Source organism: Oreochromis niloticus, unplaced genomic scaffold (genome assembly GCF_001858045.2).
Source record: "Oreochromis niloticus isolate F11D_XX unplaced genomic scaffold, O_niloticus_UMD_NMBU tig00006606_pilon_6612427-7070595, whole genome shotgun sequence".
Lineage (NCBI taxonomy): Eukaryota > Metazoa > Chordata > Actinopteri > Cichliformes > Cichlidae > Oreochromis > Oreochromis niloticus.
In genome coordinates, this window is record NW_020328083.1 from 355,559 (window position 1) to 381,296 (window position 25,738).

The following is a 25,738-nucleotide window of genomic DNA, read 5'->3' on the forward strand; positions in this document are numbered from 1 at the left end:
GTTTGTGTCTGTTCTCCATCCTCTGCATTGGTATTTTCCTCCTTTAGAGATCTTGATCACTTTATCTGATCCAACAGCTTCTGTGGACTTCACTGCAGATGAGGTTTCTCTGACCCACTCATATTTTAAGTCAGCAGAGTGTTTCACATCACAGGTCAGTGTCACACTGCCCCCTGCTGGTATGGTTGTTCTGTCTGCTGTTACAGTGATATTTACTCCGTGTCCTGTAATTAAGGAATACAAAAAACACTGAAAGTATTTGATATAATTTGAGCGAAGAAAATATCACAACACAACTAAAAGTCAGTGGAGTTTGGAGTTACATTTTAGAGAGCGTCTAATTTCAGTTTTTACCATAAAAATCAATTGAGGGAATATCTGATAAAAATAAAGAGGATGTAGAAATTTCAAGTGTGTCGTGATTCCAGATCTAATTTATTTTTTGAATCTTTTGAGGTTGAATTCTTTGTTTGTTCGTGTTTGTAGTTTTGTTTATTGATCTTCATTTATTTTTGAGCATTTTTGCAGCCTTGTTGTAGTTATCTTATAACTTAGTCTTAGAGTATAATTTGTTTCCCAAGTGTTTCCTGTCACATCCTCCAGTGCCAGTTCCCCTTCGTTAACTTTATTTTTGTGTCGGTTTGCTGTTTAGTTATCAATCCTCACTTCCTGTTTTATTTTGGTAGTTATTTGTTTCTTGTATCTTATGTTGAGTTTTACTTCCCTCTCAGTGTGTGTGTGTGTGTGTGTGTGTGTGTGTGTGTGTGTGTGTGTGTAAAGTTTCACTTTTTTTTCAGTCTGTCTCAGAGTGCATTTAGGTCCTCATCTTTCAACACACAACAGGATGAAGACTTTTTTTGTGCAAAGTATCAGTAACTTTAATCAGCTGTATTAGGTTCAATAATTTATCAACTAATTAAATATAACACAGAACTAAATTTTCAGTGAAAATCAAAGGTCACAAACACTGCATTAAGAAGTTTCACATATTTAAAAACGATTCTTCATCATGGAGGAAAGATGAGGTCACAACATTTACTTTTTTATGTTTACTACTGTTTCAAAATGAATTTTGGAGAATCCAAGCTGTTTTATTGCAGATTAAATTTTTTAACTCACCAGTTTCACTAATGATGACTGAGTCACTTTCTTTAATGAGTAAATTTGTCCTTTTTATACGTCCTCTGCAGGTGTAGATGCCGGCTTCAGAGGTCACAAGTACTCTGTTTGATTCACCAGCTACTGTGGTCTTCTCAGAGTTTTCAGAGGGCTCTCTTAACCACTCATATTCAAAGTAGTTTAAGCCAGCAGAATACTTCACATGACAGGTCAGTGTCACACTGCCCCCTGCTGGTAGGTTAATCTGTCTGCTGTCAGAGTGGCCTTCACTCCAAGTTCTGTAATTAAGAAAAAGATCAAAGAATAAAATTGTTGCTCTGAATGTTTGATGCAAACTTAAATAATGTGAATCATCTTTTGGAGTTTTTGCAGCCACAAAATTCAACACACTGAACATCTACAGAGACTTAGGAGTGACGTGTTAGACAGCTTCTAATCAAAACACCAAATGAGGGATGAAGTTAACAAACTCTATGCTGAGCTCAGAGCAGCATTTGGTTACCATGTTTCATGTTGGTTTTTCCTTTAAGTTGTCATCTGTGTGGAGCATTTGCATTAGAATTTTTTATAGCTCCAAAAAAAAGAAAGAAAAATCCCCCTATATAATCCAGCATACATGCCAACAGCAAAGCTCAGTGAGATAATCTGCACTACACACACTGTTGATATTTTCAGATCAGATAAACATGAAAAGAAAATCATGTTTGAAAATGTATGAAGCCACAGCTCTTCAGGAAATATACAGTTTGTATCGTGGGTGTGTGTTTGAGTGCTCACACACTTAACATGGTTATATTAACATTTTAACCAATAATCTCAATGAAATGTTTGGTTTATGATACAAAATATAACACAGAGGACGTCATTTAGAGCAACACAGGAGAAGCTAAATACTAGTTAAGATCAACACATATGATATAAATGGAAGAAAAAAACTTCTCACCTACAAAGTTTCCATGGATGACTGTACTGAGCACTAAAATAGTGAAGGAAACATCATCAGACATTATACAACTGACAAAATCACAATAAATATATAAACTGAGGCTTTTTAAAGGTAAATCTTCAGATTGCACAGTTATTACTCATCACCTAATTTATGTGTTTCTATTAGCTGTCAAACAGGCTGGAAACATGAAAACAAACTAGTCTGCTGTGTAGAAGCTGTCAGGTAAACAGGTTAAAGCAGTGATACACTGTAATTGTCACCAGTGAGAAACATTTTCCTTCATCGCTGCCATTCAAACAGTAAAGGTGTGTATTGTACTCACAGAATAACCCCAGCAAACAGAGCAAAGAGTGCCCCATCCTCACGTCCAGCCCTGCACGCTGATCTGCATCTAATCTCAAAGTGTTCGACTTTGCATTGATAATAAATGCAGAACAAAGAGAAGCTGCACTTAATGTAGATAAGACCAGAGTTTATATTCAGCTCCTCCTTCTATCACCTCTCTGTGCTTCCTTCCTTTTACACCAACCTCAAACAGCTCCTGTAGCTTTGACCACAGCAGTTGTGTGACGTGTTCACATTTCCTGTCCACTGCAAACATTTAAGCTTCTGTCCTGTTTTGTGTTCCTACCTTTCTCTGTGATATACAAAGGTGCTCTGTTGCTTAGTTACTGACACACTTTGCAGGTCATAGTTTTGTCTTTGTTGTCGTGTCCTGTGGATCCTGCTGCAATTTTTTTGATTAGTGATATTATAAATTGTTCTGTATCTCCTTGTTCATCCTAGAGATGTACTTCATCTACCTGTCACGTGAGTTCTTGTGTCCTCAGTCCACAGATATGAAACTGAGTTCATTAATTATAATTAGTTTTATGAACATTATGAATTTTATGAAAAAATGTGATGAAATCAATTTTTAAAAATCTGCTGATTAAGAAAAAATTAAATCATAGTAATAAATAGAAGCAGTTTTTTAGTGTTCACAGGTTTTATAACTTCTCAGTGATCACACGTTTTTAGATATCTGAGTTTCTACTTTAGAGTTAGTATTTTCAATAAATTCTCTTTAATCAATCTGTTTTTTTGTTTGATTTTTTTTTTTTTTTTTAATCAGTGGAATTATGTTGAAATTCTGTCTTTAGGCTGCAGAAAACAGAAACACATTTCACTGTTGGCTCAAATATCCTCATGCAGGTCTATTATTGAAAGTCTTCTCTGACCTCAGAATAGATCTGTGAATGTTCTCATCTTGTGCTGGAAGATTGTTTTTAAGTTTGTCTGTGAGCCCAAACTCAGGAAATGACTCACTGTGTAGCTGAACTGTAACTAAAGACTTGTGTGCTTCACAAAAACAAAACAACAAAAAACATTCAGTCAACAAATTTAACAACATTAAATTGATAGATTTATTACCTGACAGCATATTAAAGAAGAAAAATCAACTAACGAGAACCCGAGCATCTGATCAAATAACTAATTTGTGTAGAAAATTACATCAGAAGATACTGTGATGTGTTACCTACAATTTATGACTGAATTAACTCTAAAAGATTACCAGCACAAGTTCATTGTTTACAGCTTTATTGTAGTTTTTTTTTTGATTAAAAAAACAATACAATCTTTGTAGAAGTTAAAAAACAAAAGTTAGATATCAGGACTTATTGGTAAACACCTGCATATCTGATAACATTATGATAAATATTCCTAAAATGTTGCTCTGTGTTCTGTTTGTTGTTCATCCCACAGTGTCCTTATAATCTCTCTGTCCTGTCAGCTATCAGGGCCAAAACATGTTGTCACCTGGAGCACAGCAACCACGGCAACCATTTACCTTCAACTGTTCTTCTTCATTTTAGTTCTCCGGTCTGATGGAAAAAAATGAGATCATTGTTATTTTTAAGTGCAGAGGTGGTACAGATGAGCCTGCAGCTATGTGGTCACCTACCACACAGAAATAGTCACACAATATTCTCCACCAATTATGTGTATTTATTGACCCACAGTCAGTGAAACTAAAGTCAAAGTCATCTTAACACAAACCTAATACAACCAAACTAACTTAGATGGTGTTAACAATCCTTACAGCTCAAACTGATTAATAATGATGGTTTTATCCAAACCTGTAATGTGTTTAATGATCAGCAGGTGGTGACTCCTCTGGTTGAAGTCTGTGAGAAAACAACTCTGATGTTCAACTGATGTAAAACAGCACTAAAAACTCTGTGTAAAAACACTGTAGTTTTAGATCTGCTGAATGCAGCATCATGTTTAAGGACAGTAACGTTCTGTATGTTTTAGGGTGGGACCACCTGATTGACAAGTCCCTTCAAAATGAGCGTGCAGTGTAGCTCAGTTTCTCAGTCAGATCAGCTTCAAGATGGTGATGACAAAAATTCTTAGTTTGGTGCGTTTTCCTTACACTTCAGCCGTGCAAGCACAGCCTCCCTGCATCATTCTGTCAAACATTTTCTGGAAAGATCAAAACTTAAGCTAACCCCAATTTTATGTATACATACACAAACACCCTATTTTTTTTCCTGCATCTCAATATCCAGCTGCGTCTGCCTCCCCTGATTATCCACGTGTGTGTGTGATGTGTAATGTCCTGCCATCAGTCTGTCTCATTGTCCTCACCTCCTGTGTGAATTTCCAACCAGTTTTGGATTCTGTTTCTTTTTCTGTTGGACAAAATGTGATCTTGTGAGCATTCCCGAGAGCTTTAAAAGGAAGGCAACAAGACTTCTTTAGGTTTTGAATATGTTTCACCTCCTCCAAGAATCTCCTTCACTTCTAAAAATGGTAATGCCTAGTGGGGGTGTCTTCTTTGAAAGAATTGGTACATTCCTGAATCTGTCAGAATCTGTAACACCCCTTCAACTCCGATTACTCACTCGGAAAGTTGAAGCAGTCCTATCAGTTCCAAGTTATCAATCTAAGATGGCAGTACTGAAGATAAACTGACAATTGTGGTGCTGTCTGTAAACTTTTTAAAAAAAATGTGATAAATAAATAAGCCATGCAGAGAGCATTGATCAGACTCTGTCCATAAATGTGATATTTAAGCACAAAACCTGAATTAGATGTGTTGGCTCTGTTTTCCACTTCTTCCATGTACAAGTTGGCCACAATGGGTAAAACTGGGGAACCCATGGCACACCCATGCTTCTGCCTGTAGTATAAATACCATGAATTATACATCAGGAAAGCCAAACGACTTCTGGCTAAGCAGATGGCACAACACAGAACAGCTAACTCATCAGGCCAGGACTCTGCAGTCTTTTCACATCTACAGGCCAGTGGCCACTCTTTCAACAATGAGGATGTTCACATCCTGAACAAGGAGGGATGCTGGTTTGATCAGGTAGTCAAGGAGGCCATTTACGAGAAAATGGAAAGGTTATCTCTGAATCAAGGAGGGAGCCTAAAGGTACATCTTTCACTATCTTACAATGCTGTGATTGCAGCCACTCCCCAACTCTCTGCGAATGGTACTTATGACCACTGATGATTGATCCACTGGTAAACCAGAGGACAGTGTAAATGTCGGTATTCACACCCTGATTGGTTGGTCTTATGGGACGAACTAAATGAGTGAGGTGGGAGTAGCAAGGCCAAGGTGGCTCGTCCTGTCCGGCGGACTGAGTGAGCTCTTGGATATGTACTAGTAGCAACTGGCTACTAACGTTTCAGAGAAACTGTGAACTCCTGTTGGGGGAAGGTGGGCTTTTCATGACTCTGAGTTGGACTGTTTGTGGCACCACATTGCAGAGATGTTTCCCTCTTCTGCAGCAACCGTTTGATTGATAGCAACAATAAAGAAGCGATGGCTGGGGCGAGTTACTCTTTCTAGCACTGCTCACTGGCAAGGGCGGTCTGCTTGTTAACGTATCATACTCAATCTGCTGCTCAGGGCTCAATCAGGTTCGTTTATTTGGGTATTGCTGGCTTTGATTTTATTTTCTGTTCACGTGGGCCCACAAATGTAAATGTGTAAAATATTCTAGAAATACCTTTTAGACTGACTTATTACCCCTTGGTTGACTGAGTGGGCTTTTATTGTGTGTTTGGTATAATAATATAGATTAAGGGGGAAAGAACCCAGGGTGCTGCATCTAAATGCAAGGATATCTAGAAAAGTGATACACCATGTTGGTCACAAATTTTGAAGCCATCCTGATAACCTTATCCCACCAACAATGTGGAGATCCAACTTTTTTAGATCCAATTAAAATCAATGCATTCAAAAAGATGCTCTGGAAAAGAGTAGAATTCTTGGAACAGGGTTTAATACGCTGAATTATATGAACAGCAAGAAATTACAAACAGACATTTAGCAAGAGAACTACACAGCAGAAAAGCAAGCAAAGCAAAACTCCGGCGTGAAGAGCCTTTAAGCACAAACAGCTCAGACACACAAAATCACAGACAGGGGAAAAAAAAGCAGCAGCAGCCCGGGGCATCTCGACCCTCCTCTTTATATTGGGTCAGTGACCCCTGCTCCTACTGTTGGATATTTTTCCATTCCTTGCTTTTTCCCTGTTCCATATCAAAACTTAAACTAATAAGTATTTTCTCAACTCTACAAATATCAACATTAACCCCAATTATCGGTATAATATGTTTGTCAATACTTTTCCCCAATCAATTGTCAATTTTGCACTTTGTTCTTCTTAAATCTCTGACACTTGTGTTACCTTCTGGCATTGCTCCATAACTCTCAGCACTGTTCCCAACATCAGTCATTTTAATTGGGTCCTTTCTGACAGCTTTATGACCCAAACTCCAGAAAACTACAGATATCAAACAAACTGCAAAGAGAAAACAATTAATCTTCCTGACAGCTTTGTCAGGTTCACTGCCAGGGGTGGGCTGCTATACCCGTTAAAGTTTTTCACAATTTTGGCAACCGGAGACAGGCAAAAGTGTCCCAGGTGCACTCTCAGGCAGCAAATTTTGTTTACTTTTATGAGTTAGAGATGGGTGCTTCACCACCTTCTGGCAGTGGAGAGGCTCCCAGGTGCAGCTCAGCGGGACCAAGTGTAACCACTGACTCATTTTAAATAGTTTAGGACAGCCAAACTACAGACCAGTTGCTAGGTTCGGCAGGGCTACAATAGAAAGCGAGGCGAATACGGAATGAAATGGCTGGAGACAGGAATTTGAGCAGCAACGGTTATTATTTTGCACAAAAATGAAATAAACAAGACACAAATTCCACATTGACAGTAGTAATGGTAATAATAACAATAACAATAATAAGAATAAGCCGGCAAAACAAAAATAACCCCAAAAATAGTCATTTGAGCTCAATGTTCAATTGTCCTTTTGTCTTTGGTCATTTGTCAAGTCAGAAATTCTTAGTCTAGTTCTTTTTCTCTTTCGTTTGTGGTTTGTGTGTTACCACTTGGGAGTCTCCGTCGAGGAAGAAGAGTAAGTTCCTCTGCAAAGTTCAGTCCGGGCTCAGGCTCGCCATCTCCATCCGGAGAGAATCCATCGTAATCCAGAATCTTAGTTCCTTCCACACGAACAAGGGAAAAAAACCTAGCCTGCACAACAATATTAACATTATTGCACACAGCCAGCTCCGTTTCTTCTCTCGCATCACAGCTATAGCTTCAGTTCTTTATCTTTTCCACATTACCACAGTAATACATTACATGCATGCTTTGAATATATCTCTCGTTGTACATGAAATTATTTTTAACCATGTAAAACAACAAATGAATTTCTCGTTCTTTTTAACCATGAAATTGTGATTAATAGGTATAAACAGCAAGGTAATGGATTTTTTCAATCATCCTTCAAGTATGCTAAACAAATTCTACCACAAACAGCATTTCCATCGTTTTTTTAACAGCAACTTTCCACTCGCGAATTGGTATGAACAGAAGAAACAACTTTTAGCAACAGACTAACACATTTTTATTCTTTCAAACACATGGGCTCAACTCACCAAAATGATAGAAAATTCTGCACGAGCTATCCGTGGTCTGTCTCATCTACTTCCACGTGCGAAAAGACCTAGCTCATGTGAAATGATGGTCTGATGTTTTGGAAGACGGGGCTAAAACCACCTTCAACCAATGAAAAAGGCATTTATCCCTTGTGATCCGGCAACAGGAAAAATAAAGTTTGCTGGAGGATCACACTTCCTTTTTTCAAAATAAATGTTGCTTTTCAAAATAAAAGAATGAAAATACATTTATACAAATAAAGCGAAAACAAGAAAAAAATAACAAAGGCAGTTTTCTCTACCGGGTTACACAAGTTTATTTAACCCTTTGTTTGGACTTGTTACCATTGGCCATAATACAATCAAAGGTTACTTATTGATCCTAATCACTACATTTCAGACAGTATTGATCCCATACGCTTATCAACAAGTGGCACAAACTTAAATAACATAATTGTGAATAATATTCGATCTAAAGATGTGGGTCTTGTGATTTTAAACGTGCAGGTTAAATACTTATCACAGTGATGCCATTATATAAACACTTCAGTGCAGATATATATATAGAGAGCGAGAGTATAAGAGTATATATGATTACATAGTGTATATGTCCACTGTACACAGACATATATGTCATAAAAATCCACAACAGTAGTGTAATATTAACATGATCAAGGCAGGGAGGTGTTTTTGTGTCTGTCTTTGTGATTCCAGGAAAAGGAGCAGATAGGAGATTGATGAGGAGCGGACGTGGACGAAGAGGAGGTCGAATGGAGACATCAGGATGGGATCCGGAAGAAGACAGAGCTAATAATCATTTATTATTGTCGCAGTATAAAAACTGTACAGTCTGATTCAGGGTTATCCTTGGTGTGAGGCAGAACGCTGTGTTCAAATAAAAGGTCCAGGGCTAAACTTGTAATTTCAACTGCCAAAGCAAATAAAGTCTTTTTAAAATGACAGATATTTTTCCTGTGCTTCTGAAAAAATGTGAACACTGTAGACGTAAAATGAGTTTGACGTCCCTTGGCTAAAAAAAATGGCAGTACTGAGGTAATGTCTTATTGAGTCAGTAGAGGGCACCATAGTGCTGCTGTGGCTCCAACAGACAGCCTGCAGCAGGTTCTGCGCATGTGCAGCTGCAGCTCAACAGTTAACAAACCACAACTTCACAGATTTGGCTGCTTAGTTTTCCATATCCTGTGTGCTGCCATCAACATTTCCCCAAGTCTGCTACTTAAAAAAGTAAGAAACTTTTTTTTAAAATCTGACTTTACTAAAGTAAAAAAGAATTGATGAAAAGTAAGTAACATGAAGAAGACTTTCACTCTTTTTACAACTCTAATTTAACATCTCTGATTGGTTTGTGTTATTAAATCAAAACTCCACTGAGTGATGAGTCAGCTTTGACACAGTAAATTTTCAGGTGTCTGTTCATTGCTCACTATCCTGCAGTTGTTAATAAACCACCCAGTGCTTCCTATATAGGGCACTTGTGTTTCTGATCATTTGCTGCTGTTTTGGCATCACAGAGCTGGATGTAAGGACGAGGCACAGTGAGGTGGTGAAACATCACATTTTAAATGTGGTTTACCATCTTTCAGAGGGTTCATAGCAGGAAGGTGTGTAATTTAACTGACTTCAAACATACTGTCCCACAGTAACAGTGGCTATCACAGCAGCTCATCTCTGCAGAAGACACTGGCGGTTTGGTTTACTTCATCAGTTGATTGTAAGTACTGACATGTGTGTTCTAAAGGTATTAATGACTAGAATTGCCTAAAAACAGCTGAACAAAGGCAACGTGTCTCTTTATGGATTAATTTGATTTATGAACATAAATCTGATCTTCCAGTTCTGGATTCTGTTGCTCACTTCTCTGTCTGAATTAAGTTTTGCACCATGTGGAAAAACTAACAAAAAACACATTTTCCCCCTTTATTTTATGTTAAACACCATGGAAAAGTTACAGGTAAATGACACACCACCATTTCTGATGTTATTTATTCATTTAGTTCATTTGGCAGGGACAAACTTCTAACTATAAATGCATGAAAAGGTTAAAAATGTTTAAAACAAAACAAAGAAGAAAACAAGAAATACATTCATTACATTCAAATTCACACAGTACTGATCAGATCAGTTTTATATAATGTAGATCTTTAAACAAATACAGTGAAAGTGTGTGTTGGTGCTCATACCAGTACTTCCTAATGTAACACTGCTGACTTTAAGTCGTACTATCAGCTACTTGAAATCACATATTTCACACTTTGATCTCACTGATGTTTAAACAGGAAATATTCAGTTAAGTTTTATATTAAAAAAAAGCTTTAAGAATGAAAAACAGCTGACTATATAGAGCATAGGTCTCAAATAGGAATATGCTTTATGCTATAACAGAGTACTGAATCTATAAGATATTATGATTTAATATTGTAACTGTACATAAAGCTGAGCATGTCTGATATTTGGGGAGCAGAGGAGCAAGAGTGGCTTCATAAAAAGCTTCTTCTTGGCTTTGCTGCTACAGCTCTCCTCACTGACCTGTAAGACAAGCACAAAAAGACAAAGTGATTTCCAACATGTAAAGATATTATGAGCTGAAGACATTTAATAATGTGAAGAATAAATCAGCCTGCATGGCAGCAGAATTACTGAGAGAGCTTCCTGATGTGACTTCAGAATAAACTGCTGCATCAGCTGCAGGACTTGATTTTCCTGTGAATGAAGAGAAGATCATTGAAAACAATAATATCATTAACCAGGAGGAAACTGGATGTCTCCACTAATGCAAAGTAAGATGGATTTTATTAACCATGTAATGAATACTTGTGAATACCTAAATATAAACAGATTTACATTTTAAGAGCAGATAAACATGATGAACAATATTCAGTGGAGATGATGGCAGACTTTGCTCACCTTTGTTTTTCTTGGCTTTTTCTTTTTTGGGCTGTTTGACCTCAGCATACATCAGACTGTCCTCTAAAAGAGACGTCAGAGCTCAGGACACATTTGTTCAGCACAGATATGATACAAACATGTTGGATACATTTGAAATTTAAACTTTTTACAACTACAGTGAAAGAAATCTAAGTAAATATCATTTGTTGTCTGTGACACTTCAGCTTTGCATGTGTGTGTTTTGTGATTGAGGTCTGGGTCAGAATCTGTGGATGCTGTGATTCAGTAAAGCTGAAACACTGATTAGTAAGTGAATAACTAAACTCCATGTTGACCTATAATTACCTGCAATATAATGATGTGATGACACATTCAAGTACAAACACTGAATGAGACTGTTGTGACTGTACCTGCAGCTCCCGTCTTCACATTAGTGTAAACAGCACTCTGCTCTGGTTTATGATGCTTCCCTGTTAAGATGATCGAATCCACAAAAGAAAAATAATTAATACATTTTTAAACATTTCAAAAACTTTCCAGGCGTTTTTTTCTACATTGTATATGTTTTGTATACTCACACTTATTTCCAAAGTTTTCAAGTTCAATATTAGAGTAAATGACATCTGGGGGTTTATCTGCACCTGAAATGTTCATATTTCAGTTACACAATTGTAAACCAATGACATGGTGCCAGTTTCCTTAAATTCAAAGACAGTTTCATCTCTAGCTGCTCTGTGATTTTCACATGATATACTGCACCAGTGTTTCAGTGGCTCATATATGAAAACCAACATGACACATTTTCAAAGATAAATAAAAAAAGAAAAGAAAAACCTTTTAGAGAGTTTCATTAGTTGTGTTTAAATCAAATCCAGGACTATCAGATATTTTCAGAGCATGAACCCATCATGATGTTACTGCTTGTGTTGTTCTGATATGAAACAATAACATTGTGGATTCTTTCAGTCGAGTTAAAGATACAATCAGGTTATAAAATCCTGTTTGTTTCTGATCTTTTGTGCATGTAGTCAGTTTGTTATTTAGATGTTTGTCCAACTGGATTTTGATAAATGTTCTCTGAAAAACTGCTGAACACAAACTGAACCTACGTCATGTAAAGATTAATGGAGATCTGGAAAGACCAGATGTGGGGAAGACAAGTGTCCTAGGGTCAGCTGCAGGGACAGTAGGGAGACCTCCCCCCTGTTGCTCCACCACCACAAGATGTTCCACGATTAATGGAGCAAAACACCAATGAAGGGTGGCTCTCAGCTGATGACCCTTCAGCTACCATGATGTCACCGTTGGAGGTACAACAGGCACCAATGTCTAGCAGGTGTCTTCCTGCCTGTGCTTCCTTTAAGGTCTCTGAATGGTTGACCCGGGTTTTGATGTTTTGGTTTCTCTGGTTTAATATTTTTGATCATTCTTGGGTTCATAGTTCTGTATTTTGTATTGCTGACATTCTGGCATTCTCGTATGATGTTATGGTTACATTCTGGTTATCTGTTTATTTGGTTAATGAGAGGTTGTTTATCCCCTTGTGTTCTCACTCTGTTCTTTCTCTCTGGTCTCCATGTTTTCTCTACTGTCTGCGTCAAGCTCATGTGTCTTAGTCTAGTGTAAGTCATTTCCTGTTTTATTTTGGTGTCTATTCTCCCCTGTATGTCGTGTCTAGTTTTACTACCTGTCTATCATTCTGTTAACCTCTTTTCCGTTAATAACTACTCAGGTCGGATCGCCACGGTTTTCAGGCTTTTCCATCAGGTCATAGTTCCTGTTGCCAGGTACTTTTTCAGTACTTACTAGTTGTTTTTTTTGGATTACTTTGTAAGTTCTATGATAAAGTTGTGTTTTAGTTTACAGATACTCATTGAAATGTCAATACTACTACTACTAGTAATAATACTAATAACAGAAAAGAGGCTCTTACACTTGGACTGTCTGCAGTGATACAACAAGAGCAGGAGAATAATAATGAGAGAGACTCCACAAACCAGTCCAACAATCAACCACACAGGAGATGAAGAGCTGTCAGCTCCTGACACAGTTACTGTAACAACAAATAATAATTATTAATAAATTATAATTTTATAAATAAATACATTTATAAAATAGAGCCAGGTGACTGTGAGACTTAAATCAGAAAATCTAATGTTCCTTCTCAATCATCAAAATCATTTAAAGAAACGCATCAAATGTTTTGATCCTGCTCACCTTTAACTGACATCCAGCTCTGTGCTGACTCTCTTCCTGAGTACTGACACTTGTAGAAACCTTCATCAGACTTTGACACTGCAGAGATCTTCAGCTCCCCTCGGGTATCATTTTGAACAAGTTTGTCATTGTGATAGAAAAACACATTGGAAAGTATTTTTTGTGTTCTCAAACTGCAGCTCAGACTAACTGAAGCTCCCTCAGTCACAGGATGAACAGGACTCACCAGGATAGGACCATTACCATCATCTGTGACACAATCACACACAATTGTTTCAGTCACATCAGCTGGTGCACACTTTTAGAAAAAGCTGACAAACAATAATAAGAACAGATTGTACAAATGCTTTTCATCATGAAGATCTGATCTTGTACATTTAAAAATTGCTGTATGTGTTTTATTTTTACCACGTAAATTACACGATTACCACAAAGCTGGGACAAATGTTCATGTGACATTTAAATCATTCAAATCCAAGAAGTAAATGTATAATAACATACTCTGTACAGTGATGTTGACTGCACTGCTGAACTCTCCTGATCCAGACTCACACCAGTACACTGCAGTATCTGACTTTGATGTGTTGATGTTACATGTGGATCCAGTCATTCTCCTACAGTCAGAGTACAGTCGGCCGTCCTCAGAGAACTTCCTCACTCTCCACTCAGTGAAGTTTCCCTCACAGGTCAGTGAGACAGAGTCAGAGGTGAAGTGTTGCACTCTGTCAGGACTCACTGTGAGAGACGCTGCTGAATGAACATCTGGAAACAACATGCAGTGAAGAGACAAAGATCACAGATGTTAGCATTTAAAATATCACAGTAAAAATACTACTTTGACTTCTGAAAATCAGTGCTAATATTATAGTATGAGTGTTTCATCAATGACATTTTTTTAGCTTAAAAAACAAAATCAATCTTTACAGACTCTGCACAAAACACACACACACACACACACACAGACACACACACACACACACACACAAAAGCAAAAATAACTAGAAATAAATTCATACATGATTTTTGTTAACACAACTGTGTGTAGTGACTCCTCCAGCTGTAAACATTTCACTTGCACTGAACCATCTGGGTCTCCTTAGTAATAATAAAATGGTACTATTAGAAGCTACTTGAAGTTCCTGTAAACCTGATTTCCTGTACAGATACAGACACTTAGAGTTGCTGCTCTCAGCTGACTGACAGCTGAATGTCAGCCTATTGTCAGCTGCTGGGAGTCCCCCCTCCTTCTGCTGGGGCGTAGCTACTTTCCAGTATAAACACGCCCTTTTTACTCAATTACAAAGTGACACCAGGAGATGTAGCTTTCTTCACAAAGCTCTGACTCTGATAGTTACCTTTGGAAGTTTTTCTCTGTATTACTGTGGGGTCTTTAACTTCTAAAGAGCCCTAAAGTGACTGTGGCCATGATATGGTGCTATTTAAATACAAATTAATGAGTTTAATTTCACTTTATTTTTAAAAAAAGAAAAAATATATAAAGTTGAGTTTTGACAATGTAAAATAGACAGATACAACTTTATTAAATACAGGAAAAATAATATTCTGGCACACAAACTTGTTTGTGTTTACATCATTCAGCCAATAAATGTTTTCATCATCTGTCATGTGATCTGTAATAAGACGTCCAACATATGTGACCTTATTACAGACAGTCAGATTATTATCAAACAGTTTAACATCAGAAATCTTTCATGTTTGTTCTCTTTGCTTCAACATATCATGACAGCACTCTTACAGGCATCATGTCTGATATCATGTTCCACACCAAAAGCAGAACATGTGTGAAGGATCTGCTGGAGACCAACGCTACGAGGACTAAAGACCACAAGATCATCTGTGCACATAATGTGGTTCACAGGAGTCCTGCTAGTCATGCAGCCAGATTTACTTACTTTCAAATCATCAACATGAAGAATAAAAAGAGCTGAAAACAAAAAACAATAATTAAAAATATTTAATGCAATTTAATACTTTTTTTTTTCAGATTTCAATGCCATTATCTTGCTGACAAAAATGGTGAATGAAAGTGATGACACACACAACTTATTAGAGAGAATCAAACTGACCTGCAGACCAGACAAACTCTGGTTGACTGTGATCAGTGTGATACTCTGGGTCTCCTCTTCCAGCTCTGCACACATATCCTGCTGTGTGTGTCTGTCCATGAATGATGTAGGAGTCCTGTGCAGTCCCACTGCCATCAGGTAGCAGCTCATAACTGGAGGATTTCTCTGATAGATCAGGAACAGCTTTATACCAGTAGAAGCTCCATCCTGCAGACGGATGTTCAACCTCACAGTTCAGAGTTACTGAGGCTCCAGGACTCAGCCATGATGGAGACACAGTGAGGACAGGACGGGCTTTATCTGTTCAACAAAGATTTTCTCTCAATGTTTCGTCTCTTAACTCTGAATTCAATGTCACTAAAATGTTGACTCACAAATATTTATGATGAACTTTAAGAGTGAGACTATCTAAACATGTCAAATATCTCAACATGTACTAATAAAAACACATTTTTACAAACTGTTTCTATTTCCAGGTTAAATGAACTATGACTCTACTTACTGTCAGAAACTGTCAGTGTGACTGAATCACTCCACTCTGTTGTTTTATGCTGTGAACTTTTCATTCTGCCCTTACAGCGATAGTTTCCACTGTTGGCTGATGAAGCAGATCTAATCCTGTATTCATTTTGATTTGGAGCTTTTATCCTGCTGTTTGTTTCCCACTCATAATCCCACTCAGTGTCTCCTCCATGGATCTCACATCTGACAGTGATCGTCTCTCCTCTGTATATCTCAGACCAGTTTGGATACAGAGTCACAACAGGCCTGTTTGAGACTGTTACTGTTCAAGAAAGTACAATAAAAACACATGAATGTAAAAAATGTTAATGCCTTTTGTTCTTCATCTTCCTCCTTAATCAGGAATTTATCTGACTTCATGTTAAACTCACCAGTTTTCCCAATCCTGACTGACTGGCTGTCCTCTGTGTAGTAAACTGGGTTTCCTCTTCCTCCTCTGCACCTGTAGAGTCCTTCCTGTGAGACACTGATTTGTCCATTTGAGTGGAAAACTGCATCTTGTGTGGTCAGGGCTTCAGAGGATTTCTCATCTCTGTACCAGTAGTATTTCCATCCAGATGATGATAATGGGTTCACAGAGCAGGTCAGGGTCACACTGCCCCCTACTGGAACAGCTGTGTTATCAGCTCTCAGTTTGGCCTTTGGTTTATCTGCAGTTCAGTTTAGAAAAAGAACAAAAGTCAATGACTGAATCAAACCAGTTGAAATAAATTGGTAGAAATGTGTAAATAATACAATATAAAGAACTTAAAATGACAGCTTTCACTAAAATCTTCTAGCATTTATGTTGTTTCATTAATTTTATACTTTTATTTCCTACAAACGAGACATTTTCAGAAATAAGTCTGAATGAGTCTGATTTTCTTTTGTAATCAATGATTTTATTAGGAATATATTCAAAAACTAGAGTGTAAAAGCCATTTTTTTCCTTTCTTGTATTAAACCCAGTCATGTGTGTGTGTTTATATTAATTGTAACAAACAGCAGTATTTGATGAGATCATAAGAATGAATTTTATTCCTTTTTTTTAATAAAAACTGTAGATTTGTTGTTTGTTGTTGAGTGAGTTTGAAGAATAATATATCTTTTCATCCTGTATCTTTATATCATTATTGTCGTCAGGTGATGGAGCAGCAGGTCAGCATTGGCGTCTCTATACCAGCTGAAAGTTGATGACACAAAGTGGTGACAAACTGTCTACAATGAGGCTACTATCAGCTGCAGCTCTTTGTCTGACTAACAATGGAACATGCTTTGTAGACCATTGAATTCATCCTGTGCTGACCATTATGACATTTGTCAAATGGAGATCACACAACAAACATGACTTACTTGATCCTGACAATGTGAAGGCTTCACTCCACTCTGTTGAAGAATATGAGTCATCTCTGCGTCGACTCTTACACATGTAGTCTCCACTGCTGGACTCAGAAACTCTGAATGTCACATCATTATTGTGTGTCCACTGTGTGGGTGTGCTGGGTCCTCTCCATTCATACTCCCACTCAGTGGTTTCACCTCCTTCCTGCACCTCACATGTCAGAGTGATCGTCTCACCTCTGAATATCTGAGGCCAGTTGGGTTGTTGTTTTACAACAACTTTATTGGAAACTGTTTACACATATTAACAGTTGAGATACAAATAGAAACATGAAATCAACACAGAAAACTTAACATTGTATGTTTGATAATCATGTGTGAATGTATATTTCAAACTAAATGACTGAACTCTCAATGGTGACATCATCACTTATATCAGTGTAGTAAACTGGGTTTCCTCTTGTTCCTCTGCAGCTGTAGATTCCTCCTTGAGATACTCTGATATCTCTGTTTTGTTGATCTCTGATTTGACCGTCAGAGGTTGTTTGGGTTCGTCTGAACCACTCATATTTCCATCCATCAGAGCTCTGCACAGAGCAGGTCAGTGTCACACTGCCCCCTACTGGTATGATTGTTGTTCCTGCTGTCAGTGTGGCCCTGGGTTTATCTGCTGTTATGAAAAACAAGGAAACAAAATGTACACCTGATCCATTACAAAGATATAAACAGGTTTTAACTTCATTCAAATTCCAACAAATTAAAATCTACAAATTTCCTCATTTTAATAATTTTTTTCTCTGTAGTTTAAAATGCTTCATATTTTTACTGATTTCTGTCTCAACATGGTGACAGAGCTGCAGTAATTCAGTTTGTAGATCTGTAAATAAACACAGTGTAAATGTTTGTCTAATCTCTTCTGCTTGTTGCTTTTCCTCAGTCGTGGTTTCTTAGCAGCTGTTTGACCATAAAGGCCTGATTCACACAGTCTCCTCTGAACAGTTGATGTAGAGATGTGTCTGCTACTGGAACTCTGTGTGACATTTATCTGGGCTCTAATCTGAGGTGCTGTTAACTTGTGATTTCTGAGGCTGGTGACTTGGATGAATTTATCCTCAGCAGCAGAGGTGACTCTTGGTCTTCCTTTCCTGGGGCGGTCCTCATGTGAGCCAGTTTCATTGTACCGTTTGATGGGTTTTGCAACTGCACTTGTGACACATTCAAAGTTTTAGCAGTTTGCTGGACTGACTGACCTTCAGCTCTTAAAGTAATGATGGACGGTTGTTTCTCTTTACTTAACTGATTGGTTCTTGTCATTAAATGAATTCTAGCAGTTGTCAAATAGATCTGTCAGCTGTGTACCAACCTGACTTCTGCACAGTTGATGGTCCCAATTCCACAACTGAACCCTGACAAGGCACAGCTGTGAAGTGAAAACCATTTCAGGTAGTGATGGTGTGATGAAGCCCGGTGAATGTGTCGAATCTTTCTGGCCAATTGCTTCATTAAACGGCAGATCACACGAACCCCCGTTTAACAGCTCATTTGGAAGTACTGACATCTGCTGGTCATTTAATGTACAGCAGCCCTGCTGTGACAATACGCACGGGCTACATACCAGTGGATATATAGACGTAATGATGTGTCACTTGTAGAATACCTGCATGAGGCCCTAGATAATATAAATATAGACACACACACACCTAACTAACCATTCTCTCTGAGATTGATTTAGGACTCATGTTATTATTGGGCAATAGCATGTCACAATGCTCCCTAACTGCTAATATTTTTCTTCTTTTTTGGTGGCTTCTTAATGTGCTAATAATCTCCTTGCAAGCTGTGATCATCCTCAGAATCAGCTCAGATCCAGTTCATGTAAAAAACATCATGTCAGCGTCTTTTCAACTGCTCAAATCGCATAACAAGGCAGTGACATCATATCAGAGAAATGAGGCCTTGTTCACGTGATATTCTGAAAAAACTGATACAGGCCTCCACACAGGCTTCGTTTGGACACGCCCGCTTTACTCGACACAGACCTCAGTGCTTCAGTGTCAGAGGTAACATCACTAATTTCAGCTGATACATCATGAAGCTCACTGAGAGAAGGCCAAGGGTTTGCAGCACTGTCAATAAGCAAAGGCTTCCTTCAGTAATCTAAAATATAAAACTTTTTTAGACTTATTTTCCCTTTGCTACATAATTGCATATATCTGGCTTCATATATTTGATGTCTTCAGTTTGAATCTACAATGTAGAAAGTAATAAAAATAAGAAGGTGAGTCCAAACTTTTGACTTGTAGTTTATGTTATAAAGTTGTTTTGTTTTGGGGTTTTTGGGGTTTTTTTTTTATTGTTTTCATTCCAGATGTTTCACTGTTGTGATTACTGTGTACTTTTATCACCACATTTAAAACGGTTTGTCACTGATTTTGTTACTAAACGAAAACAATATTACTGATTGAAATGTGTCCAACTTACATGATACAGTCAGTGTGATGATGTCACTGCACACTGAAAGACTCATGGTGCAGCAGCTGTATCCTCCACTGTCAGACTCAGTAGCTCTGCTGATTCTGTAATCAGATGTTCCAGGTCTGATTAATGTGCCATCTCTCCATACAACCAGCGACTGACTTCCTTCACATCTGACAGTGACTGTCTCATCGCTGTAGATCTGAGGCCAGGATGGTTCGAGGATCACGGTGGGCTTATTGGGAACTGTTCACATAAAACATCAAGTTAGAGATTGATGGAAGCATAAAGTCATTTTGAAGCTGTCCTGATTTTTATTGCTGCTGTTAAGAGTCAAAAGATTTACTGCATCCTGGTGACATTTGGACTTGAAAATAATAAGATGTGTTTTCATGAAACAAATTAAAGCAGTTAATTAATATTCTGAGCAAAACCACAGAGTGACTGCACAGAGCTGCAGGATTTAACTGACTCATTGTTAATAAACCCATTTAGTATCTTAAATAAAACGATGCACAAACAGAGAAACAGAATGTGATTTAAAATGGTGCATGAAATATGAAATATCAGATTAAAATTATACATATTTTATAAATGTGAAGAAAAAGAAACATTTCTCACCTTGAGCATTAACATAGAAGAGAGTACCGAGCACTAAAGCAAAGATTAAACATCATCAGGATCAAACTGGCAGAAAATCAAACTCAAAATGAACAAATGTGTTTTTTAAAGATTAATTTTCACATGACACAGTTACTGCTCATCAAAATGTTTCTGTGCATAAAACACTATTAATATATGAACTTGTATACAATGGCACTGAGTCAAGTGCAACAAGCAGCGATGTATCCAACACGATACTCCAGACTAAACTGAACCAAGGAACCAGCCATCATCTGTCTGTAACTATCATAAACATCACAAATATGCTTTGTTCAAACTCTCAGATAAACACTTCAAACCAGTGATACACTCTAATTCTCACACATGAGAAACACTTTCATTAATCAGTGCCATTCAAACAATGTCACAAATGTACTTACACAATAAGCCCGTCATGCAGAGCAAAGAGTGCCCCATCCTCACATCCAGCCCTGCTGCACTCTGATCCTCAGCTGATCTCAAACACTTTGACTTTACATCAATAATAAAAAGAGAAGCTGCATTTAATACAGATAAGACCAGAGTGTTTCTTCTGACTGTGGCCTCTCTGTGCTTCCTTTCCTTTTATACAAACCTCAAACAGCTCCTGTAGCTTTGACCACAGCAGTTGTGTGACGTGTTCACATTTCCTGTCCACTGCAAACATGCAGGCTTGCTTCTTGTGTTTTCTTCTTACCTTCTGTTGTTTCAGGTCAGGTGACATATTTTACCAGCTCATAATTATGTTTTATTCTCAGAAACTTTTATGTGATTTGTGCAGTGTGCTGCGGATCATCATAATGTTGGAATATTTTATCTTGACTCATCTTATCAGCCAATGTTTCTGAACATCCACAGACATTTATTGTGCCATACATGAATGCTGTCTTCCCAAAATGTGTTGTTCTCAGTTTCTGGCCACCACACTCACTCACTCTCCAGGATTATGCACAGACAATGATCTCAAACTATTTATTTGGTTTCATATGGCTCCAATATCATATCAAATATCACTCATTTAAAGGTGCCAGTGTTCACATTTTGAACAGACAAGTATGATGGTTTGAAAGAGGAGTGAAAGAGGCCATCTATGTCCACTGTGAATGACCATCATTGACCAGAGGTGGTGTCTTATGGCGTCAGCTGTCAGTCAACTACAATCTTGTTTTGAGATCTCCTCCCAGGCACATCAACCCCCACTAGTATCTTTCTTCAGGTGACCTGAATGCGTCACATGATGGGGTGAGGCAACCTCTCACAGCATTCTCACCCAAAATCTCCGGTGATAATTTCTGAATAAGCCAGAAGTTGGAAATTCTGAGTTACCAGTTGAAAAGTTTTTTTTGTTTTGTTTATTTATTTATTTGTGGAACTAAATTCACATTTACCGCTTGGAAAGTCTGAGCAGACACACAGACTCTGAGTTAGTGTGGAATTACAGGGATTATTTTACATAACCATCATCTTATCATTGCAGTAATTATCATTTCATCAAAGTGTTTATTGAAGCTGCTGGCATTATGTTATAATTTATATTATAGGGGTTATCATAATCAAATATTAACATGTTTATTACAGGTGCAGTATAACTACTTTAAAATGATTGAGTTAAATATATATATATCATAACTCATATGCTGAGTATATTGTTACAGTAAAATAGTAGCTGAGCAAAGGCCTGAATGTATTCAGCTTCTTGTTGCATTTGAGTTTGCCTAGTTACAGGTGACGGAAGGATGTCCAGCCCATGGTGACCTCAAAGGCCTTAGATCATCACCATATTCTTAAGAGTATGCCACAAGGAGGAACTTCTGTGTTTGCATTTAATTCTTAAAATACATGAATGTTCTGTACATGCAAATTATGTGCTTGTAAACGCAAGAAGGGGCGTTACAATACCCTGATGTTATAAAAGCAATCTAGAGTGTATTTTGGGTAGAGATGTACAACTGTTTTGCAGTTTGCACCTCTCCACGCTGCGTGCATTAAAATCAATTGTTTGATTGACCTCTTCTGGACCATCATTGTTTTACTCTCGTCCTCAATTTCGGACCCTTAACATTTGGTGCATTGGCCGAGGTTGAGTAGAGAGAGTTGGAGGTTGAGACCGAGAGGGTCCAAGGTGCTCAAACAGGCAGACATGAGTCAGTGGTCGAAGTGAGTGGACATAAGCCGGCTTATTCAAAGGTAAGGCACTACCTGTTGAATTATTTCCAAACAGTGCTGAATTGATTCTGACAAAATTGAAAGTCTACTCACTGAAAATTACTGGTAAACGTCTGTTTTGATTTTGGTGAAAATCTCATGAGAATTGAAGTTGAAGTAATGGTAATGTAAGGTTAAGTGACAGTACTGATTAAAGGAAATGCAGTTGGACTGCGAAGATAAGAGGATTTAGAATAAAGAGAATTTAGAATAATAGGTAATTGGTGAAGTTTGTGACATTAAAGTCTCAATTGAATATAAAGCCGGGCTTGGACACCGATATGGTGGGTTTGTGATTTTTGGGGTGTCTTCAAAATAATTAAATTGTATAGAACGGGACTCTGGGAGTCTAACAAGTGCATTGCTCAGAGGTAACGCTTGCCAAGGTCAAGGACGCTTAGACCTTGTCCTCAGTTGAGGGATAGTCAGTTGGTCACTGTGGAGCTTGGGGCACTCCAGAATAACTAGTGGTTGGACCACTTTACCGTCCGGGACGGTGGTTTGCACTTTTTTGGTTAGTAGAAACCGGGTTTCGGGCGTGTAACTTTTAACTTAAAACTTCGGGGAAGCCTGGGATGTGAAATGTCCCCAAAACAGAGCTTTTCAGCAGGGGTTGAGTTGGTTGACGCTTTTAAATTGTGTAGGGTCTTAGATATTTGACCACGGCCCGGGGCCGAGAATGGCTTAATTGATCACAAAAAACTCAGGGAGTTTGTCCCTTGGAGGGTTAGCTTAAAAATTGTCTAAATTGTGTAGGTTTTGAAATGAGAGGCCTAAAATCTGTGCAGTTGTAATCATAGGACGTCTGTGTAAATATATTAAGAGACTTGTCTGAGTCTGAGAGTCAGGCTGGTATTATTTTTAGATTGTGTGTGTGTGTGAGAATGCAAATAAGGCAGCTGAGAGGTGCATAGAGTATGAGGAAGTTTATAGAGACTGCTAGACATTGCTGAGGGCTGTATTTAAGACGCTGGATTTGTTTATTACAATATTGTAAGTAAAGTTTTATTTCTTGCCATGACTGTATGACTTTTTGCGGGGTTTTGAGATAGGATATATAAACTGTTGATACTTATGACCGTTATCTGGGTTTTGAGAACTGAAATTGAATTTGAGATAATTTAATTAATAAAGATGTTTGTAAGCGATGTGTGTTTTGGGGGGTCGAAGTAAGATGTTTTAGGATTTTTAGATGGGTTTTGTTTCAGTTTGAGATAATATATACAGTTACATTTTCTGTGTGTGTTGTTGAGTGACAACATGCGCAGTTTAAATTGGGCGCTGTTCCTTCCTGTTTTTAGTTTCAAAACACAAAGGCTGTTAGATTAAGATTACTGTGTGAGTAACGGTTTGACGTTTGACTAGGGAAATAATATGCTTACTTTTGGGTCTATGAAGATATTTGACCTTGACTGATGTTATGAGAGGTTGAGTTTATTTTTCTGTTTAAAAACACATAAGTATATGCACTTAGTACACCCACTCAAGAAATTATTGTGTGACTGATGCTACAAAACTGACCTAAAGAATGGTGATGTGTGAAAGAGCGCTATTAAAATGTGTGTGTCTGGGACAGGAAATGCATGCCCATAAAAGGAACTGAGTGTGTACAGAAAGAACACAGAGAGATAGATGAGTTAACTCTAGGCACATGAAGCAAATGAAGCCTTTAAGGAAAAATGCATATATTACTAATTATATGGTTTAGTGTGTCAATACAGGTGGGCGTCTTTCAACTTTGCAACCTTGAGTTCAGCAGCAGAAAAGTAGATTAAAAGAATTGGGAGAATAAGCCAGTCTTTGGCTCGAAATTGTGCAGCTTGAGCTCTCACTTTGTCCTTGACCCCGAGAAGACACGCAAAGGACAGTCAATTTCTGATGAAGACCGATAGAACATCGTGGACGTGAAGAAGTAACGGAAGCTAAAAGACAGTGCAGGCGAAAGCAGTAACACTGACAACGACTGATGAGTCCAGCAGCATGACAGAAAGCACGTGATGCAACATGCATGCTGGTGAAGAACAGCGTGATATGTCTGCTTGAAGGCACTGACTGTCATATTTGCCAAGCTTGGAGCAATCTTGGAAGAAAAGACAGAAAAGATGAATGGAGAAGAAAACAGAGCAAATGAAAATAAGACTGAAGGAAGAGGAAATACTGAAAGATCAAAACAGAGAAGAAACACACTGTGTTTGCTGGGGTTCTGAAGCCCGAACAGGACACTGTGAATGGAAAAGGACCAGTGAGAGATGAAGCTGGACGAGTTTGACTGCGAGAAGATAGGAGATGATTGGATTGAAATTGAACCCTGAACTCGGGATAGTTTAGGGATGTCCACCACATCACAACAAAGAGGTAAACAATACAAAAGGTAAAGATAATCAAAATAACTGACAATTATATTAATGAATAGAAAACACACATATACAAATTGTTACATGTGAGATTATTTTCGAAACGATTCAGAAGTGAGATTGAATGTTGAGCTCAGCGAAAAGATGCATAAATTAAATATGAATACATGAAAATGCAATAAATACATAAGGATGCAATGAAGAAAACAGCTTACACTGCATTTACATGACCACATAACGCAAGGAAGAACACGCTTACATACATGGCATAATTGGTATTTTTGACTAGAAAAAGAGAAATGGGTCGTTTAGGCGTCCGTGATAATAATGAAAATGTTTTAGTTTGTTATTTTTAGGGGCAAGCAGACCTGGACCAATTCTCCAGATCCAGGAGTCGGACGAAACTACAGGTTAACATGAATGGATATGTTAAGGCAAGTTTCTGGTTGAATTGTTTACAGTGTCCAGGAACCTGACAGCAAGCCCTAACTGGTGGTGGAAGACCAGGAGGGCTGTGATTTAAGGTGGGGAAGTAAAATTTGGGTTAGTGATTGGGGGACGGAGAAAACTGACTCTTTAACTGGAGAATGGGAAAGTGTCTGTGAGACTGTGAAGCCATATATGCAAAATAGCACACACAAACATACGCAATGAAGATCGGCTTGCTACTTGTATGAGTGATAGAATGGTGTGAATGTTGAATAAACGGATTAAACTAGTTTAAAAGGGTGACTTAGCAGTGCTTTTGCACTGAGTGATCAAAACAAGTGATTAGTATAGAAAGAAAATGAAAATAATTGAATAGTGGCATGAGGTTTAAAAAAGTATTTCTTTTGCCAAGTTAAATTGTTGAGATATGGCTGAGTATGGAAAAAGTTTGAGAGCTTGTGTGAATGTGGACAGAGGAGCTTGCTGTGTGTGTGTGATTGAGGCCTTAAAGGAGGGGTAGATTGTTCAGAGGTGCAAATTTGATTAGGAGGTTTATAAA

At 37.9% G+C, this 25,738-nt stretch overlaps 2 protein-coding genes and 2 long non-coding RNA genes across 4 annotated transcripts in view; all 4 read right to left on the bottom strand.

Annotated features, from left to right (window-relative positions):
- Window positions 1-15,252, bottom strand: part of LOC112845291 (uncharacterized) — a 273,648-nt gene extending 258,396 nt beyond the window's left edge. Inside the window, exons 1-4 of the mRNA XM_025904736.1 lie at window positions 15,233-15,252; window positions 13,647-13,907; window positions 13,146-13,394; window positions 12,942-12,969 (exon numbers count right to left, since the gene is read on the bottom strand). Of these exons, the coding sequence (XP_025760521.1) occupies window positions 12,942-12,969; window positions 13,146-13,394; window positions 13,647-13,755 (386 nt within the window). The 5' untranslated portion in view covers window positions 13,756-13,907; window positions 15,233-15,252. The remainder of the gene's footprint in view (window positions 1-12,941; window positions 12,970-13,145; window positions 13,395-13,646; window positions 13,908-15,232) is intronic.
- On the bottom strand, window positions 7,227-8,329 carry LOC109199669 (uncharacterized). Its single transcript, XR_002059979.2, has 2 exons — window positions 8,022-8,329; window positions 7,227-7,614 (listed from the first exon to the last, which is right to left on the bottom strand). It is a non-coding gene; the product is annotated as an uncharacterized LOC109199669 (long non-coding RNA).
- A 170-nt stretch (window positions 15,253-15,422) lies between the features above and the next one.
- LOC112845289 (Fc receptor-like protein 4) lies at window positions 15,423-17,431 on the bottom strand (the record flags this gene model as incomplete). The annotated part of the gene is made up of 5 exons (XM_025904734.1): window positions 17,425-17,431; window positions 17,312-17,365; window positions 16,126-16,356; window positions 15,835-16,016; window positions 15,423-15,470 (listed from the first exon to the last, which is right to left on the bottom strand). Coding segments are annotated over exons 1-5 (522 nt in total), but the record flags the coding sequence as incomplete, so codon positions are not given.
- Window positions 17,432-17,483: 52 nt separating this feature from the next.
- Window positions 17,484-19,651, bottom strand: LOC112845299 (uncharacterized). The gene is made up of 2 exons (XR_003218105.1): window positions 19,556-19,651; window positions 17,484-17,744 (listed from the first exon to the last, which is right to left on the bottom strand). It is a non-coding gene; the product is annotated as an uncharacterized LOC112845299 (long non-coding RNA).
- Window positions 19,652-25,738: the final 6,087 nt, after the last annotated feature.